This window comes from Streptopelia decaocto, assembly GCF_964273445.1.
Source record: "Streptopelia decaocto genome assembly, chromosome: 13".
Classification (NCBI taxonomy): Eukaryota; Metazoa; Chordata; class Aves; order Columbiformes; family Columbidae; genus Streptopelia; species Streptopelia decaocto.
Genome location: NC_138668.1, coordinates 5,419,957 through 5,440,687, shown reverse-complemented (window position 1 = coordinate 5,440,687; position 20,731 = coordinate 5,419,957). Strand labels below are relative to the sequence as shown.

The 20,731-nt window shown below is 45.7% G+C and overlaps 1 protein-coding gene across 1 annotated transcript; it reads left to right on the top strand.

The window, feature by feature from the left end:
- Positions 1-359: 359 nt before the first annotated feature.
- On the top strand, positions 360-8,826 carry SSTR5 (somatostatin receptor 5; the record flags this gene model as incomplete). The annotated part of the gene is made up of 2 exons (XM_082064250.1): positions 360-440; positions 7,650-8,826. Exon 2 carries the CDS (start codon positions 7,714-7,716, stop codon positions 8,824-8,826), a length of 1,113 nt encoding a protein of 370 aa, XP_081920376.1. The 5' UTR covers positions 360-440; positions 7,650-7,713.
- Positions 8,827-20,731: the final 11,905 nt, after the last annotated feature.

Below are 20,731 nucleotides of genomic sequence, written 5' to 3'. Positions count from 1 at the left end.
GACCAGGCACAGCAGTGGGACCGGCAGCACCGAGGGGCGACGGACCCGGGTAAGGGCGTTCCTGAGCTTGGGGCGGGGGGCACAGGCATCCCGGGGAGGGGGGCAGAGCATCCCGACGAACGGCTGCTCCCTCCAGCACCGACGGCTTCCTACCTCCAGCCCAACTTTCGGCAGAGTGGGTGGCCCCAGGCTGTCCCCTCCCGGGCTGCGGCACCCACCCCTCTTGCTGCTCCGCTCCGGCCCCCCCCGGCCGGCAGCCCCGTCCCTCCTCCCCGGGGGAGCGGCCGCGGTCCCCGCCCGCAGCCGGAGGGAAGCGGCGGAGCTCGGGGTGCGCGCCCGGCCCGGGGGGGTGGGGGCTGCAGGCGGAGCAGCACGGCAGCCCGGAGGGAGCGGGGCGGTTCATTCCTCTGCCAGGCGGAGAGGAGTCCCTGGAGCTGCAGGTAATCACTGCTGGGGGGGAGAGAAGGGAACAGCAAGCGGGGCTGGGGGATGCTAAAGGGATTGGAGGAGAGGCAGGAGGGATGGGGATGGGGCAGTCTGGGGCTTTGCAAAGCGTTTTTGGGGCTCTCTGGGACGAATGAAGCACAGGAGCCCTCGGTCCCGTTTGTGGCTTCCCCGAAGCAAGCGGCTCCTCCGAGTTTTTTCCTCCTTACGGGGTTTTTGCTGCTGGAGAGCGGAGGGACCCCATCCCGGCCGGAGGGATGGCGGGGAGAGGAGCCGCTGGTCGGGCACGGATCCGGTGGCTAAAGCAGGACAATCCTTCCCGGGGCTTTAAAGCGGCCGCTTGAAAGGGAGGAGAAAGGCACCTGCGGGAGGGATGCGCAGGCACAGCCCGAGTCGCCACCCGCTCGGCGCTGCCCCATCCCCACCACGACCCAGAAAGGTGGCGGCACCACGACCCAGAAAGGTGGCGGAGCCCCGCGTGCTGCCCAGCCTGGCGCAAGGTGGGACGGGGGCACAGAAAACCATGGGGGGGCAGAGCTGAGTGCATGATGCTTCTTTCTCCTAAAACACGGGAGGGAAGGGCGGGGGGTTGGGTGTGCCCAAAGATGGTCAGCAAGAAGTGAATGGTCAAGGTCAATGCAAAGTCCTGGGAGTCATCATCGGACTGGGCTGGAAGTAGCACCGCATGTCCATGTGCCTCGCTGGCTTATTGCAGCTCCCAGCACCTGCAGAACCGAGCACGGCTTGTTCCCTGTGCCCGGAGCTTTGCACTGGAGGGCAGAGGAAGAACAACCCAGCTCAGGCGTTTTGAACTTGCAGGCTTGTGTTGGGGCAGACTAGAGACTTTTTATAGTTTGGGAGGGGAGGAGACATGCAGGTCACACCGGGCAGCCAGTATGTAGGTTGCTGGGACCAGGCTGTCAGTGCTTATGTTGGGAATCCCAGCTCCTGAGGGACCCTGTCACCAGGTCTTCGTGGCTGGTGTGGATCTGCATGGCTGGTGTGGGGTGGGTCCGAGCCAGAGACCCCACATCTTGGGAGATGCCCCTGAGGTTCCTCTCCTGGAGCTGCTTCACTTTGTGCAGCAAGAGAAGCCATTACTGAGCTACCTGGGGCTCCCTCCTGGAAGGGGATCCCTGAGCCAAGGGGATCTGTGGTTGTTCCAGCTCTCCCTCAGCCTGGGAATACACAGCCCGTAGCTAATGCTCCTCAACTGAATTGTCTTTGAATCTATCCGGTCCCTGAAATCAGTTGTTGTCAACGGATTGAAGAGAAGAGAAACATTTTGGTAAAACCCCCTGGTTACAGTGATGTTTCAGCACAGTTGTTGGACGTCAGCCCCAGCCACCCCTGCCTGGGTGTGAGCACAGGGCTGTCGGGCTCCTCACTTTCCTCTGCCTGAAGATGCTTAAATCAACTGATCTGGGAGCAAAAGCAGTAGCATGTGATTTACAGGACTCTGTGACAGGACCAGCTCAGCCAAAGTGAGTAATCTCTGTGCATAACAGAGCCTGAAATGTGCCTGGGGAAAAAAAGAAAAGTATTTACCAAATATTTGGCAAAAGCAAAAGTGTTTTATAGGCTGTTTGTTTGCAAACTAAAAATAGGACCAAGTATCAGGTAACCTCTCTGTGCTCTAGGAAACACTGGGCTGGCCTGAGCAGGGTGGCAACAAAGTGTTGCCAGCTTGAAAATATAGCTCCTAAATATTTTGATAGTGCTAAAAGTGGCAAGCCATTATTCGGTTTTGACTTCCGTTGATCAGTGTTTAGTAGCAATTCAACCAGTCAAAACAGAAAACCAACTAAGTGCTAGAAAGTTGTGTTGTTCTGTCTTCTCTAGAGGCAAATCAATCATTCTGTGTTTTTTTGAGTGAGAAACACGCACTGAGGAATATCAAATGGTAAATCTTAACAAGGAGAAAGTTTCTACCTGAACTGCATCCTTTTGCTTTTCTATCCCAGGTGGTGAAATAGGGCAGGGAACGTGGAAAACCAAGAATTTTTTATATGACACGATGAGGTTTCTGTGCTCTCAGGAAGCTGCTGGTTTGGTGTAAGAACATTATTATAACTGTAAGAAGTTGAAGTAGGTCTTGGCAGGATGCTACGTTTCCCTCCTCCTCCCCCAGAGCCCTGCCTGGGTGTTTGTGTTATTTTGGAGCTGCTCTATCAGGTCACACCAACGCTCCCATCATCACCTCCCTCCTCTCCCCCTCCACGAGCAGCAGCCCTCGGCTCTGCCTGCTCCATCCGTGCAAATGCATTTATTCGGGTGATGAACATTCATCCCCAAAGGGGCAAATTTACTAAAGGACCAGGAGAGTTTTTCTTTGCTTCATTACAGCAAGTTGCTCCACTAACACCTTGCAGCCAACTCCATGGGGCTGAGGGGAAAATATGAAGTTCTGCTGCTACTAATAGTTCTGGGATGCTTATCCAGGTGCTTTTCTCCCCATTATTACCGAAGCCATCTGTTTTAAAAGCATATCTGCCTGGATTACCATTTTATCTATTCCTGCTAGTTATTCTGCACCTGGAAGCGGTAATCTGCCCTTCTGTTGCCATAATTATCTTCACAGCAATAATGTTTGATGCTGCATAAGAGAGAATTATGATTCCAGTAGTAAATAGGCAGCAAGATCAAACCTTGACTCATAAAACTGGGTTTCTTTATGTAATTCCTTCTTGATCCTAGCTATACCCAGCTGTAGTCAGATACAGTGCACTTTCTAGAGTTATTTTTGCTTTGCTATTGTAAAACCACAGCCAGGAAGAATTTCGACCTTGATCTGCCTGGACAGTTTTAAGGTTTGTTCTTCCTTATGTTGTGATGACATTTCAGTCACTGATGGGCTGCTTCGTGCTGTCAGATGGATACCTGCTCTTGTGCCCAGCAAAAGCATGTTTGTTCAGGATACCTGCAGGAGAAGTTTTCACAAAGGCTCAATATCTTTTTCTAAGCAGAATGGTTTGTACCACAACATCTCTGCTATTTCTTCTCTCAGTTTTCTTGCACAAGGACACAGCCAGCCAGGCATGTTCAGCTGAAGTGGATGCCTATATATATATATTTATTTTCAGGGTACTGCTCTGTAAAAGAACTTAAAATTACACTAGTGATTACTCTGGATCTATGCTCTTAACTCCATCATCCTTTTTGGTTCATGTGTTTTAAGCAGAAAGCACATAATTTATAAAGTATACCCGTATGAAGTGTTGGAGATCAAACACAAACGTGAAAAAAAATCTGGATGAGATAAAGTCCCCTAGATGTTTTTGTTTTATTAATCCATTAATTAAGAATACCAAAACAGGTGTATAAGATATCAGTCAGCATGCCTTAATTATATGTAGTTATCCTTTGTTGAGGTTCATAGTCATTAACCGCTCTAGTAGCAATATAAGTTCAGGCAAAATTGTGCTGGTGAGCAGCAAGCTATCGCTAGACAGAGGGAAAATCTCCAATGTCCACCAAAGACAGACAGTGAAACACCGTTTGGCAACTGTTTATGGTTTTCTTGTTGTTGCCATGCCATAATGAATCCCAAAATACCGGTGACTACAAAGCAAAGGCAATGAGGTTTCAATGGCTTAGTGGCTAAAGCACTGAACAGGGACTCTGGAGACCTGGGCTCAGTTTTTAGGTCTGGATGACGCTGTGCACAGCACATCCCCAGCCAGGGTATGGGAGCTGTTCACACGACGGCAGGTCCTTGCTGGTGCTGCCAACATGCAGGCTCTCACCAGAGGAGGAGACTAAAGACTTTGCATGAGAGCCTTAGCAATGCATTTCCTCCTGAAATTTCCTTCAGAATCCACCCGCTATTGAAGGGAAAGGTGCAAAATTCATCAAATGGAACAAAAAAAATAGAGATTAACAGTGACACAATAGCAAGAGAAGAGCTGTAGAATACTAAAGCAGCAGCCTGAGGTGTCACTGGCTCCTGGGGACAGCTCAGCAGCAGGAGGGGACCATCATGGTTGCTGTTGAAGGAGCCTGCAAGAGCTGCGTTCCTCCATGGAAGACACAAAGGTTCCTCAAGAAAAACCTTTGGGTGCATCAGGAATTTCAGCAATAGATGTCTGGAAGAACCTGAGGACGTTGGCAAGCAGGGGTTTTGTGCAGTAGGTTGTCTTCAGGGTGAGAAGAACTTTGAGGGTGCCACATAAAGGAACTCCTCTTCCTCACTGCTCCTCCCAAGGCTGGAACTCTAAATGTGGTGAAAGGAACAACAGGCTTGAAGAACTTGCTGTGTAATTTCCACAGTCAGCAATTTCAAGGATATGTACTGTGGGGGAGAGGGAGGTACCTTTAGAAGAAGAATGTCCATCCTCATTTTTTTATAGCACTAGGATGAGAGGCACAGGTGACACTGTTTCCTGACCTTCCCCTACAGAGTGACAGCTCTGGTTCTTTTTACTATCCTCCTATTTTTGAAGTTTCAGGACATTTTTTTTTTTCTTTTTGACCCAGCCTGGGTGTTGCTGAGCTGATCTGGACTGCTCTTGGAGAGAAGTGCCTTCCCAATCTCAGTATGATACTCTGTCGCAAAGATGCAGTTCCATGAATATGAGTTTATAAACACCAGCTGTCCCATCACACCACCCATTTCCTTTATATTCTTCCCAGCTGGGTCACGCAGCATCTGGGTTGCAAGCAAATTCAATCTTCCAAACATCCAAACCCTTGCAGCCCAAGAAGAGTGTGGTGCTGCTTTGGCTTCTCCCAGATTTCCCCTATAAATAACCTGAGTTTTAATACAACTTTGTAGTTTAAAGTTAGTGCCAGAACAGAATTTAAAGGTCTATTCTTTGACCAGAACTTGAGCTTGCCTTTTCTTACATCAGCAGTACGTGTAATCCTATATAATTCATCAGGACCATGGTCTCAGCTGAGCTCTCCCTGCTGTCAGGGACAACCATGACTCTTGCAGCAAGTCCATGGCTGCAATATCTAAACCCCAAACACAGCAGAAACATATTCAGAACCTGCAGATCCCACCTGCCCCTTTCTCATCTCCATCTTCCAGCCAGCATTTGTCTCAGCTTTGGCAGCTCTCTCAGCTTTACCATCCCAGCCACCCTGGATTTCTGATTTCTCTGGTACATCTCCTTCCAGTCATGGAGTTACATGTGAGACACCTACTTCCCATCTGCACATTTCCAAATCAGAACAGTATATTTATGATTACTATGGGTAGCTGGAGGGAATTCTACTCTCACCCACTGCAGATTTTCTCACCCAAAAAGAAAGCACAGTAACCAGCTCATGGAGGTGTTTGCATTCCTCTTGGAGACAAGTCTTTTGCATGTTTACATGACACTGAATTTTGCTTTTGCTTGAAAGTCATGGATGTAATGTGGGTTGGGTGTTTTTTAATCCAGATTCATGCCCACAGCTTATTATGCAAAGCCAACCATCAGGCAATAGGAACAAAAGCTGATGGGTACATCTTCCTTGAGCACCTTCCCCACAGTCTGCTGCCCAGCCTTGGGACAAATTGTTGTTTTGAATCTTCACTCTTTTATAGAAGATGCTTTACCTTTTTTTTTTATAGTGGAAAGCTTTATAAATACCTACTAAACACCCCAAAGGGCAAAAAAATATTTGTGTGAATCAAGCATGCCACAGAAACAGCGCTGGAAATTTTCAAGCCTTTTCAGGTTGCCTAATAAAATATATTCTAATACCAAATCTGTTCAGCTGTCTGTGTCCTGAAGCTACCCACTGCAGTTTGGATTTCTTGCAAAAGAAAGGTGTTTCTTAGACAAATACACACTTCAGGTTAAGAGGAGAGGAATTCAGGAAGTCTAGCAGAAGAATAGTCTTGAGAGATGGAAAAGGAACAGCTTGTTCCTTTCCATTGCAGAGTCTTCACATCTGCTTGCATGTGGCTTGACCCAATGGAAAAGTGTTCTCAGGCATGGTCCTTTTTGTCTTGGAGTTCATTGATCCTTTTTTTCCTTGGGTTTTGTCAATTGTTATGGAGGGTTTGGTTTCCCCACCTACACAGCTGCTGATGTTCCCTGGGGGTTCTCAATTGGTTGTGCCAGGCAGTAAGTGGCATTTGAATATATCAAACTGAGACTGTTTCTATGTAAACACGGAGACCTGTGAAACATCACAGTGGAGCTTTAGATACAAAGAGTCAGGTACTATCTTTGGTTCTGGATTCTGAAAGCACCTGGAGCTTGTACTGGAGTGAGACGGGGCTGAGTCAGACCCTGAGCCTCTCCAGGCACCTTCTGCTGGTGACAGAGAAGTGACTGAGTCACCAACCCTGGAAGCATTATATTTAAAAGATGTGTAGATGTGGTGCTTAGGGACAGGGTTTAGTGGTGGACTTGGCAGTGCTGGGTTAACAGCTGGATGGGATGATCTTACAGGTCTTTTCCAACCTGAATGACTCTATGAGAGCAGAATTGCATCAAATTGGAATTCAAAGCTTTTGGCACAAATGCCAAAGTGTCTGTGCTTTCCATCTGATTTCTACGTGCTATTTGGTCAGAGTCTTTAAAAATTGCCTTCTAACATTTTTTGTGCCAGTTCTCAGACAGAAACCTAGAAGGAAAAGTGGGTTCTGGATTTGTGTATTTTTGTGCAAGTTGGGAAATAGAGGGTATTATCCCCCCTGCTCCTTGATTTCACAAGAGAAGAAAACGTGTGTATGACAGGTTAAGGAGAGTGAGACAGCCAAATGGTAAAGTTTGTTTGTGAAGTAGCACAGGACACATGCAAGAATTTCTCATCAGTGGAGGAAGGACTGGACTTGTTACTAGCAGGTTTTGGACCCCAATGGTCCACTTGCCAGGGTGTTCAGACTCCTCTGCAGGAAATCTTCAATGAAATATGGTGGCCGTAACCCCCTCTCCTCTCACTTGCATTTCATGATGGGGCACATGTTGTGTTACTGCTGTGCAGCCTCCCATCCTCACAGTCACAGAGGGACCTGACCCCACTGCTTGGAGCTTGAGAAAATTAGACAGATACCACCATCTAGGGATGAGCACTTGGACTCTCCCATTGTGTGATTCCTTTGTTCGGGCCTTGATCTCATCACATGTGCTAACTGCATAATTCAAATACAAATTCTGACTATAGACAGAAAATTAAATAGTGTAAAACTTAGTTTACTTTGAATTTACTCTTTCTCTCTTTTTCTTCCTTTCTTTTTTTTTTTCTTTTTTTTTTTTTCGTTCTAGGAACAAGATGCCCATGAAGTTTAATCTCTCTTAGCCCTAAAAGAAAAACTGAGGAGTAAAAGTTATGGATCCTTTATATTTTTCCAACACATTTAGCCCAGAAGCAAGTTCCACTGATGTGAATTCCTCACTGCTGACAAACGTGACAGAGAATGGGACGCTCTCAGAGCAGGCCCCATTCAAATACATCCACAAAGTCCTGATTCCCATCTGTTACCTCCTCGTATGTGCGGTTGGACTCAGTGGCAACACGTTGGTCATTTATGTGGTTTTGCGCTATGCCAAGATGAAAACTGTCACCAACATATACATCTTGAATTTAGCCATTGCTGATGTACTCTTCATGCTGGGCCTGCCCTTCTTGGCCACCCAGAATGCCATCTCCTACTGGCCTTTTGGCTCCTTTTTGTGCAGGCTGGTTATGACTGTAGATGGTATTAACCAATTCACTAGTATATTTTGCTTGACTGTGATGAGCATGGACCGCTACTTGGCAGTAGTTCATCCCATTAAATCAACCAAGTGGAGACGTCCCAGGGTGGCCAAGCTCATCAGTGTGACTGTCTGGACAGTCTCGTTCTTGGTGGTGCTTCCAGTCATCATCTTTTCTGATGTGCAGGAAGACTTTCACACCTGCAACATGAACTGGCCAGAGCCTGTCAACATCTGGTCAGCAGCGTTCATCATTTACACATCAGTCCTTGGATTTTTTGGTCCTTTGTTGGTGATCTGTCTCTGCTACTTGCTGATCGTGATTAAAGTCAAATCTTCAGGGATCCGAGTTGGGTCTACAAGGCGCAGGAGATCAGAGAGGAAGGTGACCAGGATGGTGGTGATCATTGTAGTGGTCTTTGTGTTTTGCTGGCTCCCATTTTACATGATGAACATTGTCAATTTGATATTTATACTGCCAGAAGACCCTGTGTTGGTAGGGGTGTACTTCTTCGTGGTGGTCCTGTCCTACGCAAACAGCTGTGCCAACCCCATTCTTTATGGATTTCTTTCTGACAACTTCAAGCAGAGTTTTCAAAAAGTCCTTTGCCTCCGCAAGGGCAATGGTGTAGAGGATGGTGACCCCATTGAACACAGGCAAGAGAACAGCAGCCGCTTGCAGGAATCAATGTTACCCCAGAGAAATAATGAAGTCAATGGACACATGCAGACCAGCAAGGTCTAACGGCATGGTTTGGTACCACAAAGCACTTGTAGACCTGGAGAACTTGAGGACTTAAAGGAGAGACAAATTCATAGTAAAGCTGAAATCTGGAGACTTACAAGCTCATATGAATGTACATAGACTTCTCTTCAATCTCCTCCCTTTCCCAGCTAAAAGTGTTATGGGATATACTGGGCTCTGTGAAGTTCTTAACGGTATTTTGGCCAAGTCAGATGTGTGTTACCACTTTCTGTACTCTAGGGAACTGATTTGCTGGTACACACTGCTGGCTTTGTAATGCTCTAATGATGCAAAACAACACTAAACCTGTTCTAACTACCTTATAAAGCTGAGTTCATGGCTGCTTTGCACTGTTGGGATCAGCTCAAAGCAGAAAACAGCTCAGATAATATCTTTGGAAGTCTTCAAGGGGATTTCTTAAAGGAAAAACACTATTTCTTAAGAGGGCGTTTCATACAAAAAAGACCACAGCACCGATCTTGAAATTGTGTATGAGCCATGGTTATAGAGTGCTGTGTAGTTCATTTACATTGTTTTACCATGATTGACCCATAGAAGAGATTCATAGTATTCAGGATTCTTTCAAACACAATAGGAAAGAATGAAAACAAGACTGGGAAAACATTTGTTGAAAAGATTCAATGTATTCATAACACTTTCACATTCTAAACCAAACTGCATATAAAATGTAATGTAACCACTTTATTATTATGTAAGTGACAATGATTGTGAAGTCCTGGAAAGCTGTTGTGTATATTTATTGGTTCTGAATGTAAGTATGAATGTGAATATAGACCGTATTTTCAGAAATTAAAACAAGTTCAGTCCCCTTCTGCCTATCCGTTTCATGGCTTCACCAAGCACTGCCAGGCACTGCAGCAAAAAGACACAGCTGAGCCTTTGATGCTTAAATCATTGCAGATGCAAGATAGTTTGGTACGGTAGGACCAAGTACAGGGACCTACAAAGCTCTGTTCATCAGCCACCAAAAGGAAAGTCACTGTGCCTGCATCGTACCACGGCCCTTAATCCAAAATCACAGCATGACTAGGTTTACATTGATTAATTAGGTCATGCAATATCTATGATTTCCGGAATTATCAGGCTGTTCCAGACATAAATCAACTCCCTTATCAGTTCTTGAGACAAGTGGAGTAATTAGTGCAGGCCTTTATGTCATCTCTGCCAGCTCCAGTTGATTAGACAGAAGTTCTTCTCCAGTGACAGAATTAGAAAAACCCATTTTAGTTCACAGATCATTTTTCAAGCAGCAGTAATAATTCATGCTCTCACAGAGGGAGGGTGCCCCAGGTATGCAGCATTGGTGGCTTGCTCTGGAGAAGTGCAGGGATGAAGAATTCAACTCAAAATGTGTTGCTGAGTACATCTATACCATGGCCTATCATCAGCCTTATCCTCTGGGCTCTTAAGCACAGGGAAAATTAGCAGAATGAAGAAACCAGAGCATTGTCTACACTAAAAGCAAAGCTGAGCAAGGCTGGTTGCTCTACCAGCTATATGACGTATTCGTATTTGCTACGGAAGTAGTAAGACACAGTTTTGAGCAGGGAATAGTTGAAATGCCAGAGCAAGATTTAGGAATCTTTCAGTTCTGGAGAAGGCAAAGTGCTGGGGACCAGAGAGGACGGGTGACATCCCTGCCAGTCCTCGCTAGGATTTTCCTAAGGCTGCCTGGGAGAAGGGCTGCTGGGTATCTCAGTCTTCATTTTTAAGATAAATCATTTCACTTGGGGAATATGAAGGATTCCTGATAATCTTGAAGCAAGTGCACACAACAGCACTGAAACCTTTGATACACTTGAGACTGGCAGCACCAGCAACAGAATTAAAATGTACAAGGAACTATAGTCCCACACTTAGCCTCTTATATTTAAAATAAACTTATAGGTGGTGCAAAGACTCATGTATGATGTAAAAAGATTGCGAGATGGATACTGGTTTGCCAGAAGAGAGATGGAGGAATTTGGAGTCAGACAAAAACACCTGCAGACTTGGAATAGTGGTTTGAAGACAGAGGGTAGGTAACAAATGCAAAATGCCCCTCCAGGTATTTATCCCGGGATAGTACACCTCTTTTAGACATCTTCCAAACTGTAGGTGTATCAGACCCACAGGGACTTTAACACAAAAATAAAAACACATTGCTACAATAAGTCACACATCTAGAGATTCAGCAATGTAACTAGAAGCAGATGGAGGAACTAACTTCAAAAGCAAGGAAAATAAAAAACCTCCTCAGTGGGTTAGGTAAGAACACAGAAGAGTTGAAGAATACTCACAAGACTAACACGAGTAAAAATTGGCAGAGTTGAAATATTGATGACTTCTGGATAACTTCTTATTTTCTCTTCAGGGAAAAAAACAATATTCATTTCAAACTTCTCTGAGCATGGGAGATCACTAAAGAGGTGTGATAAATGAAGATTCAGCGTTTTATTGCTCTGTCACGTTAATCTGGTGCAGTATCAGGAGACACCAGTGTAACAATAATTTGGTGCATCAGGGATACTCTGGTTTTCTTTCCATGATGATTTTATAACATGCTGGAAAGAAAAGCCAACAGCACTTCGTGCCAATACACTTCATAAACATTAATATTGTGCTAACAAAAGCATCATCTTTTACCGTAGAGGGAGAGTTTTAGTGCAAAGTATGAACTCTTTGTGTACACTGAAATTTCTCTGTTCTTTCCTCTGACTCCGAGTCGGGTCAGCATGTGTTGTGTAGAGTTACTATGCACTAATCATCTACTGGTCCTCAGCCTTATGCTACAGAGATTGTCTTCACTTTCCTCTGATAAAACATTCTGGACAAAGGTTGCAATTTATGCATTGAATGAAACAAACCCCAAAATTGTTTGCATGTCCTCAAGTAATCTGGTTGTTGCTGTGGTGTTGCACCCTAGCTAGCCCCAGAGCTTATTCCTACCCCAAGACTGAAAAGAAGTGGAGCAAATCAGCACTGACTTCAGTGTGAAACCAAATTTGAGGTCTGTGATGAAGGGTTATACCTTGCTAATCACTTTTGGGGTTTTTTTAATGATCCACTTGATGCTCTGACCACAAGTGATGATCAGAAAGGCACAAAGGATGCTGTGAAGCGTGATCAAGCCAAGGATCCACTTTCTCTTGATTTCAAAGGAAACTGGTCTTGATAAAGCACTGAAGATTAACTCCTTGCAGGAGAGAATGGCATCAGAATCTGAAAAAACTCAGAAGTTTTTGATTTCCTTTCTGATTCCTTTCCTGACTTACAGCACGGGAGCTGGGCTTGGCTTCTATTAATTTGCCATGAAAAAATAAAGAAAACATTTTAAAAATGTGTGCAGCATTTACCCATGAGATTGAAAAAAGCCTTTCCATCAGGCTAATGACTGATTTGTTTTCTAATTTAAAAAGAATCAAAACTAATTTTATTTACTAAGGAGACAGTAATGGTCACGCTCCAGTGAATGAATAAATGTGCATTTCAGAAGGAATTCTTATTTTGCAAACACATTTAAATTAATGCAATATGTTCCCATACAAACAAGGGAACTAATGAGGAAGGGATGACTCTGTTCTGTCACACACTCTCTGTAAGGAAAACATGGGCTCGTGCTTATGGTGTCAACTCAGGACTCCACAGATCTTGGTTCAGTTCCTAATTTTAATGTCATAACATCGCAGGCAGGTTGTGATCTCCAAAGTTTTCTGCCTGTAAAACTAACTCAGTGCTTCCTTTCTCACACCTGTCCTACATGGCAGAGAGATCTGAAAGTCCCATCACAATGTGTGTGTGTGTTTGTTGCCAGCACCACAGAGTTTATATCAGTTTTGTTGAGTTCTTGTAGGAACAGTCACTTTTTAGGAAAAGGATAAGTTCTGGTGCACCCATCGTTTTGTCTCTGACATAAGCCTCTGTTCCCTTATTCAGGCGGGGTTTCTGCTGGTAAACGCTGTGCTAGATGGACAATCAGGTGACTCTCACTGACAATGCATCTCCAGAAAATGTGCAGCTTGCTCTGTGCCCTGTGACCCAGTTTGTCATTACTCTCTCCAAGAGGGACCACTTTGAAAGAAGATTGGGTTTTAGTCTGGCTCTCTTGGGGCAAAGAGAATTAAATAGATCACACAAAGCAGGCCTTGATGGACCATCCAGCACGTTAACATACCATCCATCAGTGGCATGGCCAGGATGGTGACACTAAGCCATGCCAAACAATACCCCCACGAAACCCAGGTAAGTACTCAGTGTCACAGGCACCAGTCATGCAATGCTCGCCAGGCACAATATCAATTAGGCAAAGAGTATATGAGGCAGATAACTTTTACCAGCACTTAGGGGTAATATACGTGTGTGCAACATAGGCTAGAAATGATATTTTTATTTTGGGAAGAAAATGCAGGTGATTTGTACACAGTGACAGGAAAGGAGGAATGAAATCTGGGTAAAGCCTTGGGAAATCACATCCCTGAAGCACATGAAGGAGCATTTCAGCATACAGCATTAAGCAGGGTCTTTGGCATCATGAATGCTGAAATAGGAATGAAACCCCAGCTGCCTGTCTCAGTCCTTCTGTAGTCAGACTTGCCCCTGTGTCTATGCTGCGTCTTATCTGTCGTGGTCCATGTCCGATTGCACTCAGACTCATCCGCAATTTCCCTCCCTATCTCCGAGCCACGGGCACATTTCTTGCCCTCGACACAGACCTACACGAGCAGCGTGCTGCTTGGCTTCACGTGTCGAGGCATCTCACTCGGACCTCCTCAAACCCCCTATGCTTGTCTGAATTAACAATTTAAAAGAAAAACTAATCCTTCCTTTCCTCCCCCCTGCAAATCACCAGTATAGCCAGGCACTTTGGGCTTTTACAAGACGTTTTGCATCCCATGTCAATGCAGGTTTTATTCTTCAGCAATTTGTTTGGAGCTTTGCTACCATCCCGTCTGTCGGGGCAAGGTAACTCTCACCAAAAGGGCCACAGCACCCAAGACCTTCAGCGGGTGAGTTATCAACCTGTGTCTACCAGGTTGAACGGTGACTAATTTCAAAGCACAGCCAGGGGAGGGACTCTGCCCCTGTTTTAAAACCAACCATGCCTTATCTAAATAGTATTGATTGATTTTATTCTCTGCTGGTTGCTAAAGTCTGGCAAATAAATGACTGACTGTGCTGTGAAAAGACAGAAAGGATTACAAAGCGGTAGCGTGATCTGTGAGAAATATCTCATTTCTGTTGCTAAAGTAACATAAAAAAAAGGCAGCAAATTGGTTTTTTTTGCCAAAATCTCTTTATATGCATCAAAAAATTAGGCATGCTCCTTGTTTGCATTAGAACAGAGTCTCTGTTGAAATAGATTGAGCAGAGGACACAGCAGGTTTTCAGCCAGACTAACTCATCTCCCTCTCAGCCCAGGTGTGCTCCAAAAATATGGGGCTGCTCCTTATCACAGAAAGCCAAAGCAGCCGAGTCAGACCGTACTTTCTCCTGCCCTTGAGACAATCCAGAGTAACTGCTCAAGCCAATGGTCCTTGGGGGTGTCACTGGAAGAAAAGCATGACCATTCTGAGCCACCATCATCAGGTACCACAACAGTCACAGTTTCACTGGCTGCCTGATGCACTGTCTTTTAAAGATACAAAACATGGTGGGGAAGAAAGAGTATAAACTGAAATGGTTGAGTCTTGCTCTGGCTAGACCTCAAGGCTGCACTCACAACTTCACTGGTGGCTGCAAACAGCAGGAATTACTGACATGTACTCACTGAGGAGCAAGATCAGTCTTGCACCGCAGCCTGGGAGTGAGAATATATTTTCTTTATGTGTCACAGTCCCTCTTACCTTCAAGTGATCAGAATTGTGCTGGGGAGGAAGAGAAGCAGAGATCAGTTTGGCCCCAGCCTTGCTTGGGTGCCTTTCAGAGAGTTACAACAGCTGCAAATTGTTCCCAATTGCAGCATTGATGTGACAATCAGGAAAAGAGAAGCTGAGAGTGGATAATGAGTCTTCAGATGTCAAATAGCTGCAAGGATCAAACAGCTCACATAGGAAAGCTGAAGCCTTGTAACTAATGCCAGGGACATCTCAGGCACCTGTTTCAGGAGTGGGGCTGCAATGTCTCCCCCATGCAGGCCCCTCCCTGCCACCGCGACCTCTTTGCCTTTCCGACATTTCAGTGAAGGCCAAAGGTACTGGACATGATCGATGACTGTCTCCTTTCATTTAGCAGAAGGGTGATAGTGAATAAATGCTACCTGCAATTAGATCATCCCTTTAATGAATTAAACCATTAAGAAAACAATTAAGAGAGGTTTAAGGGGTTCAAGACACCTGAGACTTGCAGGTCCATCTCTGGCTGGGTGACCTTTGCCAGCTGATGCTTCTAATTGGAGCAATTATGCATAGCTTGATGAGGGACAAAAGGGCTTGCAAATTTAAAGGGATGGCAGCAACAAGCAGGGTAATGTCTGTAATGATGGGTGAAGGAGCAAGGGTATTCTGGGATACAGGGAAAGTTTTTATAGATGCTTTGAACTGTTGAAAGAAGGAATTATTTTAGTTCTACCTGCAGTCCAGTTCAAGGCTGGGAAGAAACCTGGCTTAACACCTTTTCCTCCTTCCACATGATCTATTTTCCTGCCACATTAAAGAGGACTTTGACCCCATCTATACATTTCTCATGGGGGATGATGGGGATTAGGTTCCCTCCTAAAAGCCCAAGCATGGGAGATGACTGTAAAAATTCAAACCTGGGGCTGTCAGGTAAGCTAAGAGCTGTGCTTCAGGACTACCTGCTAAAGCAGGCTTCCAAAGGCTGCTTGGTTAGGAACAGAAATGGATTATTAATTTTTCTCTTCATCCACAATGACAGAACAAAAGAGAACATATTTCATCTCCTTGGCCACCATTAACCATTTCAAGCTGAGCCACAGCATTGAAATGCCCCTGTCGAGGCAAAAGGCATTTATTTATGTGCGGCTGTTGTTCTCCTCAGCCTTTTGCTCCACTGCAAGCAAGATTTATGCTCTGAAGGATGATGAGAAGGGGCATATTATTAATCATGTAATCCATCTTCTACCCTGAGACCCTGACAGAAGAGGTCCCACAGAGATGCTAACTCTGTATTTGCTGACTCCTGAGATTGCTCCAAGGAAGGCGGCTGATTTACCTTCACCGCTTGGCAAAGCACGGGCACGTGAAGTGTCTGTTGGCACTGAACGCACCTGCCACATGCAACAGCAAGAGGACAGGGCTGTCCTGACGGGACCTCTGTCCTATGGCCACCTGGGCCACCTACTGCCAAAAAGTTGGCCTTGGTTCCACCTCACCTGCCCGGCTCTGGGTGGCTGTGGGTGATGCAGCAGCCCAGGTGAGCCTTCCTGAACCCATTTCAGTCCAAATCAGACAAGCTAGCAAAGTTTTCTTACTGAAACACTCACCTGGGCTCAAATTGGCTCTCAGATTTTGTTTTTTGTGTGTGTGTATTTCTCTCCACATTTAGCAATTGATAAATCAGTGCTATCACAGCTCTTGGTTACACAGTAATGGTGATGGATAGCCACTCTCTCCACCACTCCTGCTGTGTTTTTTTGTTTGTTTGGTTGGTTGGTTTTTAACTCAATTCTGAATACTTTCTCGTTTTCTCTCCGTTTTGATCATGCACTAGAGTTTGGCTGAATGATCAAAGTCAGTGCATGGTGAATTAAGCTTTCTCCTCAGATCATGTCCATGCAAATCAAGTGCAGCAGGAAATCTTAGACTTTGAAGAAAAGAGAATTTGTCCCTGAGGTCAGTGAAGGGGAGTTGATCAGGGGAATTTTAGCAAAGTTTTTTGGTTTGGCAACTTGGAGGGCTCATGGACTGACACTAACTTGGCCAACATAAAAAAGCATTTGGTCTTTACCTGAAAAAGATGTAAATGAGAGAGCATAGGATGAGGGATGGGGGACGGCAGCGAGACAGGCAGTTCTGAGAGCTCCTGTGGCTCGTACACATTTCAGGTTTTCATCTCTTTCTTCTCTCTCTCCACACAGCCTGTGATTAACATCAGCAGCCTTCCCTCAGCTCATTCTGTATGTGCATAGTTTATGATGAGGCATGTCTTGAGACTCTAGGTAACAAAACAAAAATGACTAAAGCCCTCTGCCTCACAACTCAGTCGTGAGGGGGTTATTTTCCATAGGCATTTGTGAGAGTTGGGGAGGTGGTGTGGGAGCCAACGTTTTAACAATTCCAGCCTTCTCATGAGGGCACTTTTGGACTTCAAGATCTGACTCATGAGGTGCAATGCAGTTGTAATTTTGGGATGTCTCCTTACTCCAGCATCCTCCTTGGTCCCTGAAAACCCGGTTCAGAGGGAGTGGCAGGGCTGTCCCACTGGCATCAGTGTGTAACTGCTTGTGGATTTCACCACCCACTTATCCTGATTTGATTTATGAACTCAGTCAGGACCATTCTCTGCCTTGGAAAGAAAAAGGACTGTAATAAATGAAGATGTATGGCAAAGAATTAAAATCTGGCATCCTGTTAGCAGAGCAAAGATTATTTCTCTCCTTCCTCTGTAGAATTTGATCATATTTGGAATTAGCCAGGGCAAGTTTTATCTGAAGGGAATAGTGAGGCAACTGAAAAATAGGCTGATTAAACTGAGGTTAAAGCCAGGAGTGCAGAAGTTGTCCTTGTGCACACAGGGATGCTGGTGCAGTGTGTCTGACCTTTGTGTGGGGCTGCTCCTCCTAAGCTGGTGTCTGAGGCAAAGCTGAGACGTAAACAGGCAGTAGTTGTGCTTGTATGCTGAGGTTCCAAATTTTTCCATCCTTCCTACTGGCAATCAGCCTCAGGAAAGCATCAGAAATTGATCAGCCAAACAGCCAGCTCACTGTCAACCCAAAGTGTTGAGCTTTATTCCAAATCTGCTAACGCCTGAGCTTTGAGTGTGCAAAGCTGTCCTCGATTCACCTCGGACAGAGTTATTGTTCTTCCCAGTAGCTCATATAATGCTGTGTTTTGGATATAGAACAAGAATAATGTTGATAATACACTGATGTTTCAGTTGTTGCTAAGTAGTTAAGGGCTTTTCAGCTTCTCACACTGTGTGAGCTGCACAAGGAGCTGGGAGGGGGCACAGCCGGGACAGCTGACCCAAACTGGCCAATTGGATATTCTGTACCAAATGACATCATGCTCAGTATATATTTGGGGTGAAGAAGAAGGAAAGGGGGGGGTGTTCGGAGTGATGGCATTTGTCTTCCTAAGGAACTGTTATGAGTGATGTAGCCTGGGTTTCCTGGAGAGAGCTGAACACCTGCCTGCCCATGTGAAGCAGTGAATGAATCCCTTGTTTTGCTTCTCTCCATGCACAGCTTTTGCTTTACTTACTAAGCTGTCTTTATCCCAACCCATGAGTTTTCTCACTTTTACTCTTTTGATTCTCACCCCCATCCCACGGGGGAGGAGTGGGTGAGTGGATGCGTGGTGCTTAGTTGCTGTCTGGGGTTAAACCACGACAAAAGCTGCTTGTGCAAGGGCTGTAAGCGCATTTTGGGGAACAAGAAGAAAGCCACTTTTTGCCCCTTTTATTGTTTGTCTTCTAAGAGAATAGGGAAATACGAGCAGGGTTCTCGCCCACATAGCCATGCACCTGATACCACTTGCTATTGCACGGAGGAAATTCATTCTTGCATTATCCTAATGGTAGAAGCTGTCTGTCCCCTTTTGATTCACTTTCAGCCCTGTTTCCTCTGGTCCCAAGTGAACATTAATCTTAATTACGTCTCAGCTAACAAGCCTCTAAGAGTTTATTAAACAGGCTTTTGTGTTCCCTAATTGAAAATCTCAGCACAAAGCATTTCAACGCTGCTTCTGACTCTCACGTTGTGTTGACAAATTGCCCCGAGAGGCTGGCGGAGGGGACAGGGGATGGGGCCACCGCTCCTGACGCAGCTGTTTCACTCGCCAGCTGCTGTTGTGTCTGCCAAGAGAGCTGACGGAGAGAGCTGGGAAGTTGGTCTCAAACACAATGGTCCTCTTGGGAGGACGGTGGTATCTGAAACAGCAGGCATGGAAACGCCTGATGTGCACACACAGCCGCATGTGATCGCTCAGTGTCTCTGAAGAAGAAAGGCAGGGCTTCCAGGGACCATGTGGGTTGAAAGGCTCTTCACATCATGAAACATGTCCCAGATTCTGCAGTTCCTGGCAGGAGCAGTGATGTCCTGCAGTGAGCTGAGGTCTTTCTTCTAGGAGATTTCTTATTGATTGCACTTGCTTTGCCATTCCTCCAGGTCAGAGCCAGTGCCAGAGACACCCACAGGCATTCCCACACCTTTCCCCAGTGCCCTCATCTCTCCTGCAACTTTGGCCTTTTCTTTTATTCTTCTCATCCTTGGAGTTGTCTCACCTCCATTTAAATCCTACTGTCCTGCCCCTTGGAAGGATCTGTGGACCTGACCTGGGCTATGTAGGGAGCTTTGTCACAGCACCAATTGCAGTCACACTGTCACATCATGTACTACAAGATTTTATACAGAAGGTTAGTCTCAAAGGGTTCTTTGAGAATCATTTTGGGTTCTGGTTTTGAACAAGGGCAAAACCTACCTCACCTCTGCTCCCACTACCCTGAGTCAGGATTGGGACCATAGGCGCCAGAAAACATCTGTTCCAGTGAGAAACCTGCCAACATTTTTGTTGATGATGTTGCAATGCATCATATTTAATGAATATATTTAGGAAAGCTTTCAGTGCATCAGTGTTCAGGTAAGATAGCCAAATGACCTTTCCAGCAATCAACTCTCTGGGGAAATGGTTTCATAATGAATGCCTGTCCCCAGCCGGGGTTGGAGGAGGAAGCACAGAGGCAGCTGCAACCAGGAGCACACGTAGGGTCTGTGTCCCACCCCAGGGAGAACCCAGCCCCTGGGTCAGCCCTGTTGGGCTCTGAGGCATCATCTCTCCAGCATGGCCCAGATAAAGCAGCTCAGTGTAAACGTGGCAGCTCTTTTCCTGGCCCAGGGTTGGTTGGTTGGTTGGTTGGTTTGTTTTTGCTAGAAGCAGCTCTGCTTCTCGCAAGTCTCCTCCATGGCTCCTGCAGACCATCTCCCCTGGTGCTGTGCAGTCATCTCCCCATGGCATCCTCTTGTCCTGAGAACACTTTGCTCACACTTGAGTTGTGCCTTCAGATCCTCCCCTCGCTCTTTTTCGAAAGCCTGTACACTTGGGGAGACACGGGTTTCACCATCAGCTTGGTGGTGGATTTCTGAGGAGCCAGGCAAGCTGACAGCATCTCTGAACACTTTTCATCAAAACATGTCATGCTTTGACAACGGCTGACAAATTCAGACGAAAATCTGTCCTCCCAGCCAGCCATTCCCAGAAAGCAAGACACAGAAGTGACACTCCCCAACGCAGTTATTTTTTTTATACATTTCAAATCCAGTCACTAAGCCTGGGGGACTGACTGACATTTTTAATACCTCGACAGACAATTCTTCAAATTAAAACTTCCTATTCAGATTTAAATACTCCTTTCTTGGCCAACCCTTTGATTCATTAAAGCATTGCAAATGTTAGCTCTCTCACTGCGCTACCAAAATTGAACACCCACTTGCACGTGAAGGTTGAGGAAACCTTGCCCTGTGCCCATTTGACCTTCACAAGGTTGCAAAATATATAATCAAAGAACAAGCAGAGCCTTATTTTTACTCCTTCCCTCTTTGAATTGCAGCTAAATGCAGTCTAACGTCCAAAATTAATATTGCTTACACATGCCTTAGTGCAACCTTCCTGGAACCACCACAAGCATAGGAACCCATCTGTTAAACCCACATCTCTGTTCCTTGAGGCTTTGCACACTGCTGGCCCAGGGACTGTGATTTCATCAGGGTCCAAACATTTTCCTGTGATGC